Source organism: Ostrinia furnacalis, unplaced genomic scaffold, assembly GCF_004193835.3.
Source record: "Ostrinia furnacalis isolate ACB-3 unplaced genomic scaffold, ASM419383v2 OfSCF2047, whole genome shotgun sequence".
In the NCBI taxonomy this organism is placed as follows: Eukaryota; Metazoa; Arthropoda; class Insecta; order Lepidoptera; family Crambidae; genus Ostrinia; species Ostrinia furnacalis.
In genome coordinates this window covers 333,249-354,288 of record NW_021132286.1, presented here as the reverse complement: position 1 = coordinate 354,288, position 21,040 = coordinate 333,249, and the positions used below count along the sequence as shown (strand labels likewise).

The 21,040-nt window shown below is 36.8% G+C and overlaps 2 protein-coding genes across 2 annotated transcripts; one reads left to right on the top strand and one right to left on the bottom strand.

Annotated features, from left to right (window-relative positions):
- The first annotated feature begins 929 nt into the window (after positions 1-929).
- On the top strand, positions 930-7,433 carry LOC114354354 (uncharacterized). The gene is made up of 5 exons (XM_028306692.1): positions 930-1,219; positions 3,030-3,209; positions 4,371-4,846; positions 5,028-5,193; positions 5,705-7,433. The coding sequence occupies exons 2-5, from the start codon at positions 3,036-3,038 to the stop codon at positions 6,434-6,436; spliced, it is 1,548 nt and encodes a 515-aa protein (XP_028162493.1). The 5' UTR covers positions 930-1,219; positions 3,030-3,035; the 3' UTR covers positions 6,437-7,433.
- Positions 7,434-12,379: 4,946 nt separating this feature from the next.
- Positions 12,380-20,029, bottom strand: LOC114354369 (ADP-ribosylation factor-like protein 8). Its single transcript, XM_028306724.1, has 5 exons — positions 19,848-20,029; positions 18,069-18,149; positions 15,174-15,247; positions 14,304-14,465; positions 12,380-12,888 (listed from the first exon to the last, which is right to left on the bottom strand). The coding sequence occupies exons 1-5, from the start codon at positions 19,968-19,970 to the stop codon at positions 12,765-12,767; spliced, it is 564 nt and encodes a 187-aa protein (XP_028162525.1). The 5' UTR covers positions 19,971-20,029; the 3' UTR covers positions 12,380-12,764.
- Positions 20,030-21,040: the final 1,011 nt, after the last annotated feature.

Sequence of the window (21,040 nt, the reverse complement as noted above, 5' to 3'; positions counted from 1 at the left end):
AAGTCATCCATGTCTGCGAGTTCTGCCACTCCAAATAATTATCTTTTTGCCTGATAGTTTTCATTACCCCATCTTACCTCAGGGGGGTACCCCATCTTACCAGCACCATGGGGCAAGACGGGGTGAAACCCCTTTTTTTCTATGTTTATTTTTTTCCTAAAATGGATAGTTAAAAGTTCCTAATATTGCCAAATATTAAAAGAGTATTAACTAATTGTTAATTAAAAAATAAATATGATTGTCTAACTATGTATATTTTTCTTTTATTGATCTTCAAAGCCTAAGTACCCCATCTTGCCACCCTCTCCCCTACTATGTCCATTATAGCATTATTATTTTGTATTGACACGATTCACTTGGACAGTGCTAAATAAACTGATCTGTAGTTTTAATTTTCTTTTCAATATGGCAACTTAGGTTACGCCTTTTGCTAAGGATGTGCTAGTGCTCTCGAATTATTTCTTTCGAAGTATCGATGAACGTCTGCTTCAATACTTATAAATATAGTTTGTTTTATGTGTCACCAAACACATGATCGTTAAAGGAAATCTAAAAACTTATTGTACCTACATAATATTGTACTTGTTGTATTCTGGCAGTAGGATGCAAGATAGCCAGTTCCTCTGTGTACTTAGTGGATGAGTATTCCACGTGAAGCTCGCGCTTCCACCTTCGACTTCGTCTACATGCATGACTGTACCTACCGGTCTAGTTCTATCATATTCCTAATAATATTTTACCTACCTACAACTGCAGAATTTGGCTAGCCTTGTTTTTTATCCATATGCTATACCTACATGTGCCAGTGAATCCCTAAACTAAAAGTGGCTGGGCCCTACACGTTATTCCCGGAATCACTCGAGCAAGCTATAAGGCTATGCACTATGTCATTAGCGATAGCGACTGCTATAAATTCGTCGTTTAGTCCATCACTAGTGTAATCGGCTGGCCGTCTGTCTGCCAACCAATCGCTATAAGCGGCCACCAATCGCCTTACGTCCGGAGGAACGCGTGTCGCATGGCGATAGATAGAGCGCGCTAAACTCGTTTTATGAAATATTCCTTTATTCCGCCGGCCGGCTTCTCGTAGTTTTTGTTTTTGATTCCAAAGGCAAACATAAGAAGTGTGCGTGTTACGGTGGCTATAGTAACTTTCCTTAGTAATTGGCAGGAATCTGTGTTTCTAAATAAAGAACCCTCTCACTTCTGAAGCTCTTCGGTACGTACAATTATCGTATAAATCGTATTATCTTGGAGTCTGCTGAATATGATTAGAAATCTATGTCTTTGTCCGTGTGGATTAAACTAGATTGGTATTTGTACGATGTTTGGCACATTGTTTTTTTTAACAATTACAAGATTTATTTATACTTAGCACTTTTTTATCTTCTTTACTGTTTCCAGTAGAAATGTATCACGTCATTGTCGGGGAAGTCCCCTTATCGACTCTCCCTATTTTAATTATTAATAAGTATACAATTAACATGAAATGCATATTAAGATATTTTTTACATTAGTTTAACCATCTACCCAGGCCATGGCGATCAGGTCACCTTTCAAATAAAAAAACTGCATCCAAATCGGTCTATTCGTTTGCACTGTTTGCACACCGATCCACTGAGTAACAGACACGTCCAAATGTTACTGACTCTCGCCTTTGGGCCGTCTTTTTTAAAATACTGATTGTTTTTTCATTCAACAAGTTATTTCTTAAATACTAACAAACTAAATTAAAATAGGATACTCTTGTACTAGCTACGGACAAATTAGCATCCGTATACCTAAGTTAAGCCCAATACGGAACTGAATATAAAATTAGTTGTATAAAACACTCAAACAAAATCAATTTAGATATCGAATCGAACCTGGGACCCACTAGGATTCAAGACGATTCACTGCGCCACTATGTTATCGGGCCGTCATTTTTTCCGTCTTTGCAGATTGATGTTGCAGACACAACGGTATCCTTCCGTTTGGCCAAATTACTTTTCGCCAAATTTCACTTCGCAAACAACTTATCGCCAAAGTTTCATTTCCCAAATAAAACTTTTAGCAACTGCACTTTTCGCAACTAATTCATTTGGTCAAATTAACATTTGGCCAAATTTTACTTGGCAAATGTTTATATAGCAAATGTTTTATTTTGCTTGGTCAAATTGACACTTCACATACTTATGAGTACCCACCGTTACCCACAAATTAAAGCATAAGGCACATGGTCATGGTTTTCACAATAATTTTATTTAAAACAGAGAGATTGTAGAAAATAGTATGGTTGCAAAAAGTAGGTATTGTAGAAAATAGTAGGTTAGGTTAGGTTAGAACAGTGACCCTTAATGCGCGTAGGCGAGCGAAGCGTGCCGCGGCAGCGGCCGCCGAGCGCTAGAATCATCTCTATTGTTAATGAATCATTTGGAAATTTCGATAAAAAGAATGAAATATGAAAATTTATTTTATGAAATGAATATTTATTTAATGAAATATGAAAAAAAATATATTAACTACCCACTAAACAAAATAATAACCACAAGCTAATTTGTATTCCATTCTATGCACCAATCAAATTGTTTTGTAAATAGTTTATCGTGAAATATTTTTGCCAAATGAAACATTTGGCAAAACATACTTTGCCAAACAATAATTTGCTAAACAATAATATGCCTAAAACGACATTTGCGAATTAAAAGTTTGCAATTAGTTGTTTTGCCAAATGAGAATTTGCCAAATAAAAATTTGCGAAACGTTGTTTGCGATGTGATAATTTGGGAAACGTTTTTTGGCCAAACATTAGTAATCCAGACACAACCCTAATGGATTTAGGCTGAGTTGGACCACCTAACTCTGACCGTAACTTTAACGATAACCGGTGTTTTTTGTATGGAGTTTGACAGAATTTTGACGTTTGTCAAAGTTAAAGTAAGATGGTGCAACCCAGCCTTAGACTTTATAGCCCTGTATTACTTAGAGCCCACACACACACAGCCCGTTTAACTTTGAGTTTTTTGCTTAATTAAAGATTTTCATTTTAGTAAACCATGTCTGTAAAAAAGAAGAATTTGGACGCCCACTTGGCGGAGATATTCAAGCAGTTCGTAGCAATCAAAGATGAGGACTTCAAGAGGTCCCAGGAAGTATTCAAAAGCGTGTTTGAGGAAGTCAAAGCGAAGATGGGGGAGAAATGCAACTATTTCTCCAAATACAGCGGTCAGGTAAACTTTTTTATTTAACATATTTCTGGTACAAGATAAAATCTAATTTAATGCAAACAATGATACATTTTCACACCATTTGCCCGAGATTTTCGTGCACTCACACGCGTCCTTCAATTATTACCTACATTACATACTTACACGTGTAGCTTATAAAATATATTATATGTTTGCTACTGTGTTGTTGTTATAAAATATGTGGGAAATACATTTATCTTATCTGTCTACCAAAATATAATCAATCATTACTCACCTACCATCATTGTAGGTAGAATCTTGCTTAGTCACAAATCTTGAGAACAAATATGTGTAACAATATACGAAACTTGTTTACAGGTAGGTATATGATTATGTACACTTTCGCGTTCGTTCCATTTCAACTAATTAATTCGTCCAAGCTAATTTTTATACTTATACTACGGCTTGACGTTTCGGCTGCTATGCTGCAGCCGTGATCACAAACAGACTAGCTAGGCGGCTCGTGGCGTTGTCCGTTCGGGCGGACTCGAATATTTTCGACTACCCTCAAATTGTCATCTGTTACATATAATAGTAGTCTTTGTCTGTTACACTGTTCGTGATGTTATCACAACAAATGAAATATTTATTTATTTCAATCGCTTCTCGTGCTATCCTCGTATGATAATGTCGATCATTGAATAGTATTTTTGGATTGTGTAACTCCATCCAATGATTAACTCCTGTTTCTAGAGATGTTCAGCCACAGCGGATTTGCTCGTCTATCGATTTTTAACAGCTGTGATGGTGGTGCGCTTTGTCTATCTAATATACGAACTCCCACAGCTGCAATCGATTTTATATAATCCCGCGGAGTCTGGAAAAGCGTCTTTGGTTAATCGTAGTTTTGATATTTGGCATAACGGAGAATATACAGTCTTGATGGAGAACTTTCTTAGCTGTTCCAATTTTATCTGTTACACCTTTGATGTAACCTAAGAGTAGGCGCACACCGTTGATTTTACGTCGGCCAATAGTTTAGTCGGGCAGTTGATCAGTATGGGCATGTATGGGAGTGCGCACACTACGCCGATTCAATTTGGCCGATTCTTCATACAATTTAAAATCGGGCACAACTATCGGCCAACTAAAAATCAACGGTGTGCGCCTACTCTAAAAATGTTTCTCTATTTCTGTTTACAGGTCCTTTACGCCGGTAGCGTCTACGACGGCATCAAGGTATCCCGTCTGGACGAGTTCGACATGGACATCGTCATCCGCCTGCCCATCAACTACGACAACGGCGAGAACGGCATCATCATCGAGAACGACCAGCCCGGCTTCGTCAAGATGAAAATCATCAACGCCTTCGACAACCTGGACAAGCAACCGGAGTGGGAGAAATGCCACAAAGTCACCAGGGAGTGGAGAGACTCCGAAAAGTATTTCCTTCAGAACAAATTCCGGCAGTGGATGCACGGGACTGTGCAGAAAGCATTGAACGAAATGGACGGGAAGGTGGTCGTGAATGGGGTGACTTACCTGATCAAGTACAAGGAGTCGGGGCCGGCTTACACCCTGAACATCAGGAACGATAAGGGCGACCCGGAGTTCAACCTGGACGTGGATTTGGTTCCGGTCATCAGGTTTATGCTGCCCCGTTGGCCTGAAGGCTATAGGTAAATATTCGTTTTAATAATCTACCTTAATTCAAAGGGTTAATTCTTTTAATAGTGTTTAGGTCAAGTAAAAGGTAGAAAACCTAGTTTTATAGTATACCTAACATGAAAATATTTCTTAAAATAGTGCGAAATTATGTTTAGATTTAATAAGCGGAAACTAATGGATTTTTTTTATCAGGGCCGTTCCCGGTGGCCAGCAAGCCAAAGAATGGCTTGTAGTACCGAAGCCTAACAAAGGATTAAAGGACGAAACCATGAAGAACCGGTGTTGGCGCCTTTCCTTCCAGGACTACGAGAGAGAGCTGATGAAAGGCTGTCAGCAGCTGAAAACTACCATCAGATTGGTAACTCTTTTTCTTAACTTTTAATAGTAGGTATCTGCATTCACAGAGAAAGAGTATTACAGAGTACAGTTCTCAATACTTCTCAACAACGGCTTTTGCGTCATGCGACTAGTTAGCAGCTATGAATAGTACCTACACATGGGGTCAGTCATGGGGTCCGTTGATAAAAATTCCTCAATTTTGGGTATCCAAAACTTCCAAAACTAATCGCCATTTTTAGTATTTTTAAAAATTTATTTATATTAGGGAAACAAACAATTTTGATATACAGACAAATAATCACACAAAAAATAGGACAGAAATCAGCAAAGTTTCCACAGTTAAAATTAATACAGAGTTCGTTCGTTCGTTCGTTTCAGCCAAATGACGTCCACTGCTGGACAAAGGCCTCCTTCAAGGTTTTCCATTGTGGATACAGAGTGCAGACTAAAAATTAATTAAATAGTAATAAATTACCAGCGTGCATATTTATCTACACTTTAGAGTGAGCATCTTTTATTGCATCTTTCAGATCAAAAAACTTCGGGATGCGCTCGAATTGAAAGCTATCGCGAGTTACTACATCAAGACGCTGTTCCTTTGGAAGATTATGAATGAAGATAAGAAGTTTTGGCAGAACAAGATAAGCGTCATGTTCCGCATCATGGTGCAGGAGCTCCGGGACGCCATCAAGGCGAAGAACATCCGCTACTTCTGGCACCAGGACAACAACCTCATTGAGGGCCTGAAGCCCACGCTCCAGAAGGTCTACGTGGATAAACTGACGGAAGTCCTAAACAGCATCGAAGCGAACGACGTCGATAAGATCGTCGCATCCTTACTAACCGTCACCGAGCTGACAGAATTTAAGAAGTCAGAGTTTTACCAAAAAACCGCCGCCGCTGCTGCTGCTAAAGACGTCAGGGACGGAGCTTCCAGCGTAAGTAGACAGAGCTCAGTCGCGAGCAACGCAAGCGGGAACAATTCTCAGTCTAGTCAGGACAGTGTTCCCAAATCTGGTAACAAATCGAAGGTTGACAACGATCTTCTCAAAACTTTGATGGATAAAATCGACGTACTCGTAGACAAGGTCACGTCGCTCGAGGATAGGATGCTGAGGTTGGAAATGCGAAATGGTTTGAAAAAGAATGATACCATAACAATCAACAAGGATATTTTGAGTTTAGTCGCGGACACTACTGCTATGCAGATGGATGATCCAAAGAAAGATTCAACAGTGGATTCCTTAATCGAATTTAACTGATTTATCCAAACTTTTTCCTAAACTAGGTATTTGCTTAATGATATTTTATTGAAGTCTGCGCAAACGAGAGGTTTGGCTACTACGTGTTGAATTTATCATTGAATACTGTAAAACCTAAGTTTCTCGTCTGCGCATTCTTCTGGACTGATGTAATTCATAAGCAATTTTATGATATTTATATTGTAATCATTCCTATGGACTAATTTTATTATTATTTTATCGATTATTGTTGTTACGCATATAAATTAGGCGACAGTTTCAGCTACCCATTGCCGTTTTTGTCTCGTTCTCATCAAATGGCGATTCTTTGCGATAGAACGAGACGACATGACCGGATATGGGTAGCTGGAAGTGTGGCCCGTAGTAGGTCTTTGTGTGTTGTTTTATTTAGATTGTGACTTTAGATTTTCTCGCAGGTGCTCAGTGCTACTAAGCAGTCCGTAGTACGGTGTAAACTTTGACCACAGACATTCACAATTTATGTGACAAAGAAGAAAAATTATCAACTCTGAATGGAACAGTCATGTAGGTAAATTATTTTCAGTACGTCACAATAATTTAATTATTTGAGATAAGAATATATGCAATTTCATTATGATGATAATTCTAAATGTACGAACGATGGTACAAAAAGTTACAGTGGTACGTCATCAATTGTATCTTAATATCACAGGATATAACCAAGCCTTTTATGCATTTATTTTGATAGTTTACTTTGTAGCAACCATAGTTAGTGACCCAAACAAGTTTGCTTTTACAAGCGTTGAATGTTATGATAGTGTATCGATCCTTTGTGTGGGTTGTAACAACGGATGTCAGAACCTAGCTGAACGATTCGTTATAACCGTATTCGATAGATTTTGGTTAATCTCTCCCTGTGAGTACAAATCGGGAAATACGTGAGTCGGTGAGCTCCACGATATTAATTTAATTATTTGATGGTCTCTATTATGTATAGCGTTAGTTTATTATAATAAAAATGAATTTATATTATGTTTTGGATTGTATTTCTACGTACCTGTACCTACTTTAATTCCCATTAATTAATACAAAAACTAGAGGTAAGAATTTGCAACTACACGTGACCTAAGCCTTAATTTCATCAGACCAATTTTATTGAAAGAATGTTTAAAATAAAGGTTTAAGCAAAGGTAAAATAAGACACTCCATAACTTACAATTTCATGTTTACTATATTGATTTGTGTTTTCTTAGAAAATGATATATTACATCAATAAACGCACCATAGAAAAAAATATAATTACACATTTGGTTCAGTATCTGGTTATCTCAAAAGATATCTTTGAAATTTCTTAGTTTTAAAGTAGCCGTAAATAAATTTTGATGTAGGTACATTATATTTCAATGTATCTACCCTCTTGAAATAGCTAGATATTTTACCAAATTATAGATATCTCAAACACTTTTACGTATCACAACAAATTGTTCGTGAATTTTATTGATATAAGTACTTCATAGTGACACAATTTGTTAATAAATAAAAACATTCAGTATAGAAAATGAATGAATACAAAAATAATCTCAGCAGTATTTTTTATTTTAAATAAAAATGAAACTTTCGTTTGAGATATCTATATGATCAGCCGTGAACTACATATACTAACGCAATAATACTAAACACTGGAACATACAAAGTTAGTAGACAGCTCAGACCGGCGTGACGTTGCCGCCGCGCACGATCATAAAAATATTATAGTACGTTATATAATTTTATATTACACTTATACAAACTTAATGTGCAGTCCAAGCTGGTTTTATATAAATTACATACCTAATGACTTCTCTATACTTGAAAAGTTTTCTGCGTGAGTCTATTCTGCTAAAATAAAAGTTTTAAAAGTGCCGACTGAGCAATCCTATGACGTCACGGGACTTCCACGATAAATATACAAAACATTACATAATTCAAAGGCGTTATAAAGCAAAAATAGTCCCACACAAGATATATTTCGATTAAACTTAATTCTTTTAGCTAATAATATGAGATAAGGATAATTATAATAATTATTAATAGTTTAACGCTAATATTATCAGGGAATCTAAATATTCTAGGTATATAATGTATTCAAAATGAAGTGACTAGTGAATGTAAACTGTCGTAAACACATCAATCGACTTTGGTAAGTATGCAATGGAATTGATATGTATACAGTATACTGTATTTATACAATTTTGCTCATCAGTCACTACATTTCGGATACTTGCGTACGTCAGAATGTGGCAACACCTCCAACTGGCGCGGGCAAGTGATCTTTGAAGGAATATAAAGTGAAGCTTGGCACTCCTCTTATACAGGGTTAATTTTAAAACAATTGCCTTTTCATAAAGGATTCTATTCGTGATTGTTAACATCTATTACTATGAGATGAATGACAGTGACAAAAAATATGCCGTTTCAATGAGGGTTACCGTATTTGAGCGTTGGCGCCACTATAGAGTCATCTGTCAATTGCTAGTGCTAAGACAGTGGCGTCAACTGTTGAAGCGGTAGAATGACATCATATTTGCTCACAATAGGATGGCGCCACTGTAGAGTCCTGTTACTCGTCTACTGAACACAAATACGAATAGCCCTCATTTAATTGAGCAGCTATTAATTTCTTTACACTATCACCATTGGTCCCATAGCATAGTTGTTCATCACCATAAGTAGACCTTTCTGATCGTGCATCTGTTTTTAAAATAACCCATAATTACGCATAGGTTGAAGGGAAGCCACATTCGTCAAGAGTGCGCCAACTCGAGCCAAATTCGCACGACCACTCTGGTGACCACACTTCCATATACGAATATGTTCAACTTCAATAATATATTATTATCTAACTACACAATAACATTATATTATATATTTATAAACAGCTACTTGTCAGGCCCTCACATCACACTAGCGCCACATCCGATCCCATTATGCATTAAAAAATAATTACCGATTAATAATTTAGAAGAAAATAAAATTGTTTTAATAAACTTTCAAAAATAATTTAACAGTGTATAAAATGAGCATTGATCTGCAATCACGCGTTAGATATACAATTTTATGATATTGTCTTTCGAATACCATTCAATTTCCAACGTATAGCAAAAATATTTTAAAATTTATTAATGAAATAAACGTAATTGGTATGTTAGTAACAATTATTTGATCACAGAATATTCTTGATATTCTTATATGGAAGTGTACCTTCCTGTTTTCATAGATTGAATCGTAACAATTGCCCAACACACGCGTAAAATAAATTAAAATAAGAAATTTTTCTTCTGCTATGATTTACAGTTCTGTTTCCACCAGTCAACTGTTCAATGTCTTCTCAAATTTAAAAAAAAAAATCTTTTATTGGCTCCAATGGTGCATGATTGGTGCACAGTGATTTTTCCAATGATGTAAAAGAGACATGGTGAAAATCGCCCGATGAAAAGAAAACATTTATTGACAGTTGATTAGAATGGTTTTAATTTTATTTACAGGGTGTTTGGTAAATGGGTATATGAGCCGACACTAGCCCATGTTAACATGGGCATATAATGGTATGGTGAAGTCAGAAATTTGATATCATCATTTTATTTTTTTTAATTTTCATACAAAATATATTTTTTAAAATCCGATTCATATGAAAATTAAAATAATTAAAATGAAGATATCAATTTTCTGATTTCACCATACCATTTATATGCCCATGTTAACATAGGCTAGTGTCGGCTCATATCCCATTTACCTAACACCCTGTATAAATTCCACGATTTAGGACAATGCGTTTTAAGGCGCATATAGCAAGGCGCATATTCGCGGGAACAGCAATAATCGCGCTTGCGTTCATTTGTCAGGGTTTTCAGAAAAGAGAGAAGTGGCAAGATACCGTATAGCAATGCCAATTTTCGCTGTTGTCGGTATTAACCAATGATATTATATAAAAACAAAAGCAGATATGTTATAAGCGCTCGCGCTGTGAATACTCATTTATGCAAACAATTAAGACGCCATGCGCCATGTTCAAGTTAAGAAAGAGAAAGCGATCTTCTTTTGACGTTAGAGCGATAAGGATGCGTGCGCTGCGGACATAGAATAGTTATGCAGAATCGTTAAAACTATAGCTATCTCTTTCATTTGCGTGCTATTTCTATCTTTTGTTTCACTTATCAGTTACATTTGTCAATGTGTGCAATTTGGAATAGCTCGGCACGGATTAAAATCGTAATTTCTATGAACGTAACATATCTATAGTTCTATAATATCATTGGTATTAACAATCAACAGCACATCATAGCGGAATAATTTCCATCGCGATATAGCAAAATCATCATCATCAGGTCACCCAGTCTCCAATTCAGGAACACGACCTCCTCCATTTTACCAGAGGCAAATGGAGGATTTAGTCTACACTTCCCATGTTGGCTAAAGAGTTTGGGGAAGGCAGATACGCAACATAAGGCTTCAAATAAACATGAAATAAATAAATAAGGGTCTTTTTAATTCCAGTCAGTCCGAATGTGAATAGTGAAGTGTGGTGTTTCTAATTTCGGCCATTTATCATCAAAGTTCCAACGATTCTATTTGATGTATTAGGATGTTTTCCGCGCCAGTGTGTCACGTCTGTCTGCAGGCCGGCCCTAGTGCTTTCTCAATCGACATGCAAGAAAAAAGCTTTATATCGCGCGCTCGATAATTGGTCGATTCTATACATTTTCCGCGATCGCAATCTCACCCTGTGCAGCAAGAGAGTAAATTCAAACTATCGGTTTGCCACAGCTAGGCTAAAACAATTGAAGTCTTACGTAAGTCATTAGCAGTCAGCATGCATGACTCAGTTTATTTGTTCTCGCTTCCGTAACTAGACTTTACATAATAATAATTATTAATATCTGTGTAAAGTACGCTTATGTGTTACGAAAACAGGTAATAATAATTTATTGCAAAGCTACATTACGCGCACCGATAGTGTGTTGACCATGTCTTGAAACTTAGACCTTTCTTATTCCTATTGTATTTAAAAAAATCTAGACTATGGGGATCTACCATCATCAATTCCTAAATATGATTTGCTCAAACCGATTTAAATGAGGAATGTCGTTTTTGTGAAAAAATATGGTTTTGTAAGGATAGTTTAGAGAGAAAATCTATACGCTTCGCAAACGTGTACCTGTCAAAAACGCGACGTAAGATTATTTGGTACGTCTGAGAGTTCGAAGCGATTAATTTAAATGTAAAACTAAATTTACTAATTTCTATTCTATTTAAGAACCGAAGCAGCAAATCGACGATAAATAGAAAAACTTGTTGGAACTATATAAGGCCGCTTTCACATTAGGGCGTCAGAAGCGCGATAGTAACGCGGCAGTAGCGGATGCCTTTACATTATAAAAAACGCCGCTGCCGCGCTGTCTATGGTATGAAATGCTATCGTATTTAGCCTTAGGTACCAGTTGGCGCCATTGTAAAGTTCTGTCACTCACTGATTAAGACAATGGCGCATTTACACTCACTAGGGTGGCGCCACTGTAGAGTAAGCTCTTATTACTGTGGCACCAACTGAGTGTTTATTACGAGTTTACACCAAACGTCATCGCTAACAACTGCGAAAAAAATTATAGATGACCTACACTGAACTGTCCCACCAAACTCATTGGCAGGGAGGCGCCACCATCGTTCAACTTTATAGTTTCCCACATGTCAAAAATCGGAACTAGCAATCCGGCGTTGACGGTGGCGCCCCCTGTCAATGTCACGGGTGGCACAGTTTAGTGTATTGAACTATTGAGTCTACAGGGTGTTAGGTAAATGGATATATGAGCCGACACTAGCCCATGTTAACATGGTCATATAAATGGTATGGTGAAGTCAGAAGTCAGAAATCTGACTTCACCATACCATTTATATGACCATGTTAACATGGGCTAGTGTCGGCTCATATACCCATTTACCTAACACCCTGTATACATGAAATGTATGACAGATTGTATCCTATAAAACTAAAATCTTCATAGACTTTTTGACGCACACGCTAGCGTCTTCATAGATTTTTTTGACGCACTTGCTAGCGAGACGTTCGATGCAAAATCGCATCCACACTGTTAAGTATAAAAACGATAGCCCTTACTATCAGCACTTTGTCGCGCTGCTAAAACCGCCTAAATGTGAAAGCGCCCCAATGATACAATGTAGCGACGACGTTCAATTCAAACTCGCATCTACACTGTTGTATAAAAACGATAGCCCTTACTATCAGCACTTTGTCGCGCTGCTAAAACCGCCTAAATGTGAAAGCGCCCCAATGATATCATCGACGCATGTACCAGGCGCTCGGTGGCGTGACTTAGCGCGCGGAGCCCGACTTACTGTGCTGGATGAGCCACTGCAGCGTGATGTCGATGTTGTCCTTCTCCTTGCACGAGATGGAGTAACAGCAGATCTCGCGGTCCTGGATCGCTGATAGGTTCCTGGAAAAAAAAGTTTTTGGATATCTAGATGCCGTTTTTTCTGGACTCCAGACTACATTCTACAAATAATCATCTCCGCTTGATAATTTTATTGTATAATTTTATTAATAAACGGGCGCTGACCCGTTTCGGATGTTCTGCAGGCACCCGTGCAAGTTGTAGCGTAGGTCCTTAGCAAGCTGATGTGGCAATATTTTGGAGGATGCACTCACGCCAAGACCGGTATAATAATATCAGGTGTTGGAGTATGAAATTGCCGTTTTGAAGAGTGAGTATTACAAAAATCATTTCTTACAAACTTTATTACGAAATTATTTTTTTTTGAGAAAACAAACCAAATTTTATAAAGTTTTATCTTTAAAGAATGTTATGTGATTATGTTTAACTTTCAATAAATTTAAAATATAGATATCGTAGAAAAAAAAAAGCTAATGAATATTGAACAAAAATAAAGATGGCAATTTCATACTTTACCCCCTTTAGTGTCTTAATAAAACATCTATTTAAATATTTTAAAATTAAGCTCTTTAAAAAGTAAAACAAACTAACATAAATTATATTTAAAAAAATTCATGTACGTCCTTTTGCGGGAATGGCCTTCCAAATCACGCTAGCCGGTCGACGTCGGCTCCTGCGCAGGCAGAGCGCCAGTCGCCGCCTGGCAGCCGCGCGCATTGTATGTATGTACAGTAATGTACAACTTAGTTTTATTCACAGTAATGTCAACCTAGAAAACTGAGTGTAAACGTATGTACAACAAAGTTCACGTAATAAGTACAGGTTTGTTAGGACGATTCCCGCAGAAGTACATCTGCTTGTTCTGGCTATTGGACAACTTGTAAATTATCTACCTACATAAAATTTGTTAATTTCTCATGTAAGTGACTGTAATGTTTTTAATGAGAAATAAATGTTCTTTAAACCTATATGCAGGGTACATAACATGCAGAATTGACAACCAATGGGGTCGCAAGGTTCTGGAGTGGAAGCCACTTACACCCACAAGGTGGACAGTTGACCTCATTAAGGTTGCAAAATGGTGCTGGATGCCGCCAACCGGTCAATCTGGAAACTTTGGGGAGGGCCCATGTTCAACAGTGGAAGTCATGACGACTCCGGCGGCTGTGGTCTCCGGTGGCTGTGGTCTCCGGCGGCTGTGGTCTCCGGCGGCTGTGGTCTCCACCGGCTGTGGTCTCCACCGGCTGTGGTCTCCACCGGCTGTGGTCTCCACCGGCTGTGGTCTCCGGCGGCTGTGGTCTCCACCGGCTGTGGTCTCCGGCGGCTGTGGTCTCCACCGGCTGTGGTCTCCGGCGGCTGTGGTCTCCACCGGCTGTGGTCTCCGGCGGCTGTGGTCTCCACCGGCTGTGGTCTCCGGCGGCTGTGGTCTCCGGCGGCTGTGGTCTCCGGGTACTCACATGCGCTCGATGAGGCCGTGCTCGTCGAGCGCGTGCGGCAGGTCGCGCTTGTTGCCCAGCACCAGCACCGGGATGCCGGTCAGCTGCTGCTTCTCCAGCAGGCTGTGCAGCTCGTTGCGCGACGCCTCGATCTTGTCCTGGTCCGCCGCGTCCACCATGTACCTGGTACGAGCAGAGTAAATACAAATGAGTGGGTCATCTTCATAGAACTTAGACCATCGATTTATCGTCGGCCGATAATTTAGTCGGGCAGTTGATCAGTATGGACATTTATTCCATACTGATCAACTGCCGATGCCGATTCTTTATACAATTTAAAATCGGGCACACCTATCGGCCAAATAAAAATCGGTAGTCTACGCCTAGTCTAACAAAAGAAAGACCCAGCCCGTCTAGGCCCGCGACCAGATATCTATCTCCAGTGTCAATCTCGCTCACAAAGTGATGCTTATCCTTCTTACATTGGCCTAAAATCAAATAACGATCGCGGTCTCCTCTGTCGCGGCACAAACCATCGCCTCTATACAATAAATCAGTGGTGGATTTACCAGAAGGTTAAGTAGGCTGAAGCCTAGGAAAGCAAAATTTTGGAGCGACTTTGGAGCAATTCTTTTTGTTTGTTGTACAAAAATTCAAAATATTGATTTTTAAAAACAGCATCTTGGCGCCAAACATGTCATTTTGTCCCTGCAATAAGTTCAACATACAATTTTGCACAATTAAAGACCCTGCACTGTCGTATAACAACAGATTTTTTTATTTATGACAAACAGGCTGTGTGCCACCATACAGGTGTTGCGTAAAAACCAAACACCTGTTTTCAATACTGTCTCATTAATTTACTTGTGTTATGGTAATTTTAATACGTACACAATAGCATTAACACCTCGGCAGTACCTCTCCCACATAGAACGGAACCTTGGCTGGCCACCAATATCCCACACCTGTAACAAATTTAAATAACAGGACATTTTAATACCTTTACGAAACTTCAAATATCACTGCGAAATGAGGACCTACTTTAAAAGGAGAATATCATAATCTCATTGTGTTTGTTTGAGAGCAAGATAATGAAAAATATAGTAAATTATTTAGTAAAGTAACAACAAATATAAACATCATATCGCACGTCCTCTAAAAAACTGTCATAACACAGAAAAAGTGTGATTTTAGTTATAAATGCAGTTTTATTCCGCTTTCGATTTCCTATCGATGGAAAAAACAGCCGTATCTGTGGTATGAAAAAAAGATACTAGATGGCGCAAGTGTCAGTTTTCACGGGAGCAGGAATTTGCATGACTCACTCACGAACAGTGTCGTATAGATACTTGCGACGAGTGGACGTGTATTAGTGATCGTGAAAACTGTCATAACCTGTCTTGAGGCTGTATTTTGGGTAAGTTAATTTCAAATTGCATAAATACAATGCGTGCAAAACTGTCATAACACGTAATACTACAGTTTAGTGCATTCATTATTTATTAAAAGTTCGTAATGTTATCCAAAAGAGTGTTACATTGTGGCTTATGGCGTTGTTTTACTCAAAATTTCCAGTAGTTTGTGTTTTTTTTTTGTAGGCAAAACAGATGCATTCTAGGTTGTGTCACTTTTTTCTTTTTATTGAGCAAAAACTTGTGCAAACTGATTAAAAAAAGAGACACGATATAGGTTATGTCTTTTTTATTCATTCCAGTTTTAGATATTTTAAGTTATACGTGCTTGGAATTCTGTAATATTGTAGGTTATGGCCGTTTTGTATCTGACATATCCAATCTTCTTTTCGTTTACTGTTTAGTAACGAAGTGTGTTTCGTGTGTTTATTATGTGTGTGTGTGTGTTTATATTGTGTCAGATTATTATGATAGCTCTTATAATAAACTATAATGTTTATAAATCTAATAGGAACATCAAAAAGTCACATAAAAAGTTTTTCCTTAAGCTAAGGTACACATAATCAGTCATATCCATCTAAATTTAAGGTACTCTCGTAGATTTAATCTTAAATAAACATGAAATTACAATTTTTTGAAAAAAGAGGCATAAAAATTTGGGATGTGGTTGCTCTCTACCAAAATCAGAAGATCCCTTTATTTATTTTCTTTAAGATTTGGTTTACATTTATAAGCCGGTTTAATTTTAATATTTCTAGCGGACAGTTGCTTTTTTCTGATTTGAACTTCCTGAAACACAGTTTGTTTATATGAGTGTTTAATAAAAACTTTAGAGGGTTCACCTTGAATCACCTTGAAAACTTTTATTTACATGGTATGGGTTGCCTTTCTTTTGGCATTGCGTATTATTTGAGCGTACTGGCTGGGGACATAAATTGGTCCAGATCTGAGGTTCTTCTTTATAGATTGTTCAAGCTGTGCTTCAAATTCCAAAAGGAGATGTTTCTGTCTTCTATTATAAGTCAAAATTAAACAACCTGAATTTTACTATGTATAAGCAAACTGGGATCTGATCACACGGAATGCTATCTATGGCATGAAGGTGAAGCTAATCGAGGAGCAGACGAAATCAGAACTTGCGTACTTAATTTCATCGATAAAATTATGAATTTCGGACAATTGTTGTGGACAACAAAAGAATAGATTTATTTTTTCTACGTATATTTTCGCTTTGATAAAGTATGCCAATATTAAATCAATGACCCACAAATACCTTATAACAGGCCACACCCAGAATGAAGGGGATTCAGTTCATTCCACCATAGAAAAATCTATAAAGAAGAACCTCAGTCTGATCTGGACCAATTTATGTCCCCAGCCAGTACGCTCAAATAATACGCAATGCCAAGAAGAAAGGCAACCCATACCATGTAAATGAAATGAGTTTTAAAGATTTTTTCTCTATGAAAAGTTTAGCTGACGATATGGGTTTTAATGCCAAAAATTTAAAAACAGCTGAAATAAAATTTTTCAAGGTGATTCAAGGTGAACCCTCTAAAGTTTTTATTAAACACTCATATAAACAAACTGTGATTCAGGAAGTTCAAATCACAAAAAAGCAACTGTCCGCTAGAAATATTAAAATGAAACCGGCTTATAAATGTAAACCAAATCTTAAAGAAAATAAAAAAGGGCTCTTCTGAGTTTGGTAGAGAGCAACCAAATCCCAAATTTTTATGCCTCTTTTTTCAAAAGTTTGTAATTTCATGTTTATTTAAGATTAAATCTACGAGCGTACCTTAAATTTGAATGGATATGACTGATTATGTGTACCTTAGCTTAAGGAAAAACTTTTTATGTGACTTTTTGATGTTCCTATTAGATTTATAAACGTTATAGCTTATTATAAGAGCTATTATAATAAATAATTCCATTTGCATATATTGTATTATTACATAAATTACAACACCCTAATCAAAAAAAGTGTCATATTATGGGCCATTTTTTATAAATTTAAGGAAAAATCTATATTTTTGCAACCTTTTTTCCAACTTAAAATTTTCTCAAGTAAGTTTAATAAATTGTCCATAAAATTCATATAAAACGATTAAAAATCCATCTACCGAGTGATCATAACATTGTTACGAAGTCAAAAAAAAACTTAAAACCGTTTTTTCTCGAAACACGCTTTTTTATGTTGTGACAGTCTTTTAGAGGACGTGCGATATATTTTGACCCTGTAAAGATTCAAGGTCATCATTATATCCGCATAATCAACAGAAAGCAAATTAATCCTTATCATGAACAGGCCTGTACACCGCAGAATACAAATGTTATCAGTTATGTCATAGGCAAGGCAGATACAGCTACGTACCTTAATCGTGACATTTCCTTTTGTGATTTTCCTCATGTTGAAGCCAACTGTAGGTATCATGTCTTCGCTAAATTGACCGGACTGGAACAAAATAAACATTCAAATTAAATAATGTCACTATAATTAATTTCCTTCCTTCATATAGAACAAATATTATACAGGTTAATATTGATTCCATTACATTATCTCATATTAAAATAAACAATATTATTATTAAACTCATCATGAATGTATCTGTAAATTATGCTGATAGTGCTAAAAATACAGTTAATTGGTTTAAAAAAACTATTATATTTGTTTTTAGAAGGTAAAGGCCTTGCAAACATGCAAAGTTTGAGAGATTGTTAAAACAAATTGAACTGAAATGTTGTAAAGAGAGGTATGTACTTGATAAGTATGTCAATGAACTACAAACTGACATTGAAACACCGATAATGCCAAAACAGGGCTGCATTGTTTGAGTATCGGATAACATATATTTAGAGTGGTATTTCAGATCCAATACATGATATGAAATAAGTAATATACAATCAATGCATATTTTTCACTAGTTCCAATAGTTAAGAAGATTTAACAAGTTTTTTGTCCCATGAGTCAAATGTGACTCACTTATCAGTTCAGATGTGACTCAATAGATTCTTTTGTGATTATCCATTGTATCTCTATGGACAATGAAATTACTAAATTAATACCTCCTAAACGTATGAGAGTAAATGAGTATGGCAGTGGGGTGAATGTTAATGAGAAAAATACTTAAATAAGCCTATTTGTATGTGTTACAGGTACAAGATCAAAGATATAGTAGGGAAGATCCACATAAATGTACATATTTGAGGATAAGATGAGTTTGATCATTATAGTGTACAACTTGGAATAATACAATTTGGAATGTTTCAACCTTCAACGCCCAGTGAAAAGAACCAAACAGATTGTTAATAATGCTCAAAAACAAATCTTGGATTGTTTATACATGCAAGTGTTCTCACTGAAGTAGCCGTAACAGAATAAAATAACGAATAACATGCACATTATATTATGAACAATTGTTTGGCATAGAGGAAAAAATGTTTGTACTATTTAATAGGACTAGTCTATTAATGTTGTGAATGTAAAATTTGTAGGAAAAACTATATACCTATACTTATAATCTGAAGTAAGTGTATAAGTTAACAATTAACAATCAATGATTGAAAACATTGCCAAGGTAATGACTGTCTCATCCAGATTGTTAAAAAGCTGATAACTTTTTTCTTCAAATAATTAAATACAGATCTTGTACAAATCCTGTTAGAATTCAACGTACCAAAGGTGAAAATCATGAAGTAACAAATTTACTTGAATACCCAAGTGTGCAAGCCTTGCAATTGCAAAAAAATGCCTTCAATTAACATTTTTAAATAGTGTTAATAAAATTCTCCAACTCAGTACTTTCACCATACATATTTCAGCAGTAATTAAAGTTATGTAAATGATCAAGGCACTCAGTTGGTAGTCACTTTTATGAATGTTCCTGTTAGATGGTTTATTTAAAACAAAGGTGGGCGACTAAAGTATGTTTTCTGACAAAGAAGACAATGAATATTGTGAACATAAATGCATTCTGTACGGTACTGCTGTGTCATACATAAATTAATGCGAAATTGTCATAAATGTGCAGGGTAGTGTTGAATTGCTACATGCATCCAATACACGCGCAGTCTCCAAAACTTATTCTACAAGATACTTTGGTGCAAAAGCAAGCTCTTAGAATACACAATTTATGTTTTTACGAATACTAACGGCAATGACGTTAACAAAAGTTGTTTTTCCAGAGTACTGCAATCCGACTAAAGTGAGTTCCATTTCTTCCTTCCAAAACAAGCTTTTAATCCAATCGAGGATCCGATTGATTAAAGCCAACATTTTGAAGAATTATCACTGTATTTATTGTAATAAAACGCAAAAATAATGAACGCCTCTCAGAAAATCTGCTGTGAATTTGACAGTTGCCACTTGCCAAATGCGTTTGGTTAGCTGCTACGTTTCTGTGAATCATCTGTCTCCACTTTTAAGCAATTGCCATTAATTATTCAAATGACTGAGCTTAATTAATAATAAATATAAATTTAAGAGTATAACAATTATTGTAAATATGAACAACTTTTTTCTATAAAAGAAAAAAGAATAGTAAATGAGTATTTCTCAAAAAAAATGTACGTAACGAAACGGTAGTAACGAAATAGTAAGGCCATAAGGCTTGATATACATTNACGTGCGATGTGTAAAAAACTCTACAAAAATTTTACCGAAGATACTACTATGTATTCGTAAAAGAGACCTATTTGATATTTTCAGAAAACTTATGATATTTTGATATTTTTACTGGGTCAGATAAAAATATCCGTACCTCAGTCACCTTGCTACTCTATAAGTAAACCTTGATTCCACACGGCTCAGCGGCCCGTCCCCAATTCCAGGGGAGAGTGGGGAAAATAACGCAAACTAATTAAAACGGTGTTAAAGTTCACCCCGGGGGAGTCGTCGAAACTTAAACAAGGACGCCTGTATTTGGATAATACTGCAAATAACTTTTATTATCAAATTGTGAACTATTTGCCACCTGTGCCAATGAGGTCGTTATTGACTCAATTTCCAGCACGTGCTACTTTATTAGTTCACTAGCTTGGCATAAGGTTTCTCAGCGAGAATTTCTGTCCCCATAGAAGATCTTGGGCGCGATCAAAATCACTTGCAGTAGGTAAACTGAAATTGAAGATATAAGGCGGGTTTTAGAATCGCGCTGACCGTTCGCTGATCGTCGGTGCTGACAGATCAATATGTATGTAATTGAAGGGAACGTTCCTGAGTGACGCTGATCGCTCGGCGCCGACCCTTCATACATTTCGGCTGTCAGCGCTGACGGTCAGCGTGCGTCAGCGTGACTCTAAAACCAGCCTAATAGCCCTAGGCTAAGACATTGGGCTCCTGTTGCA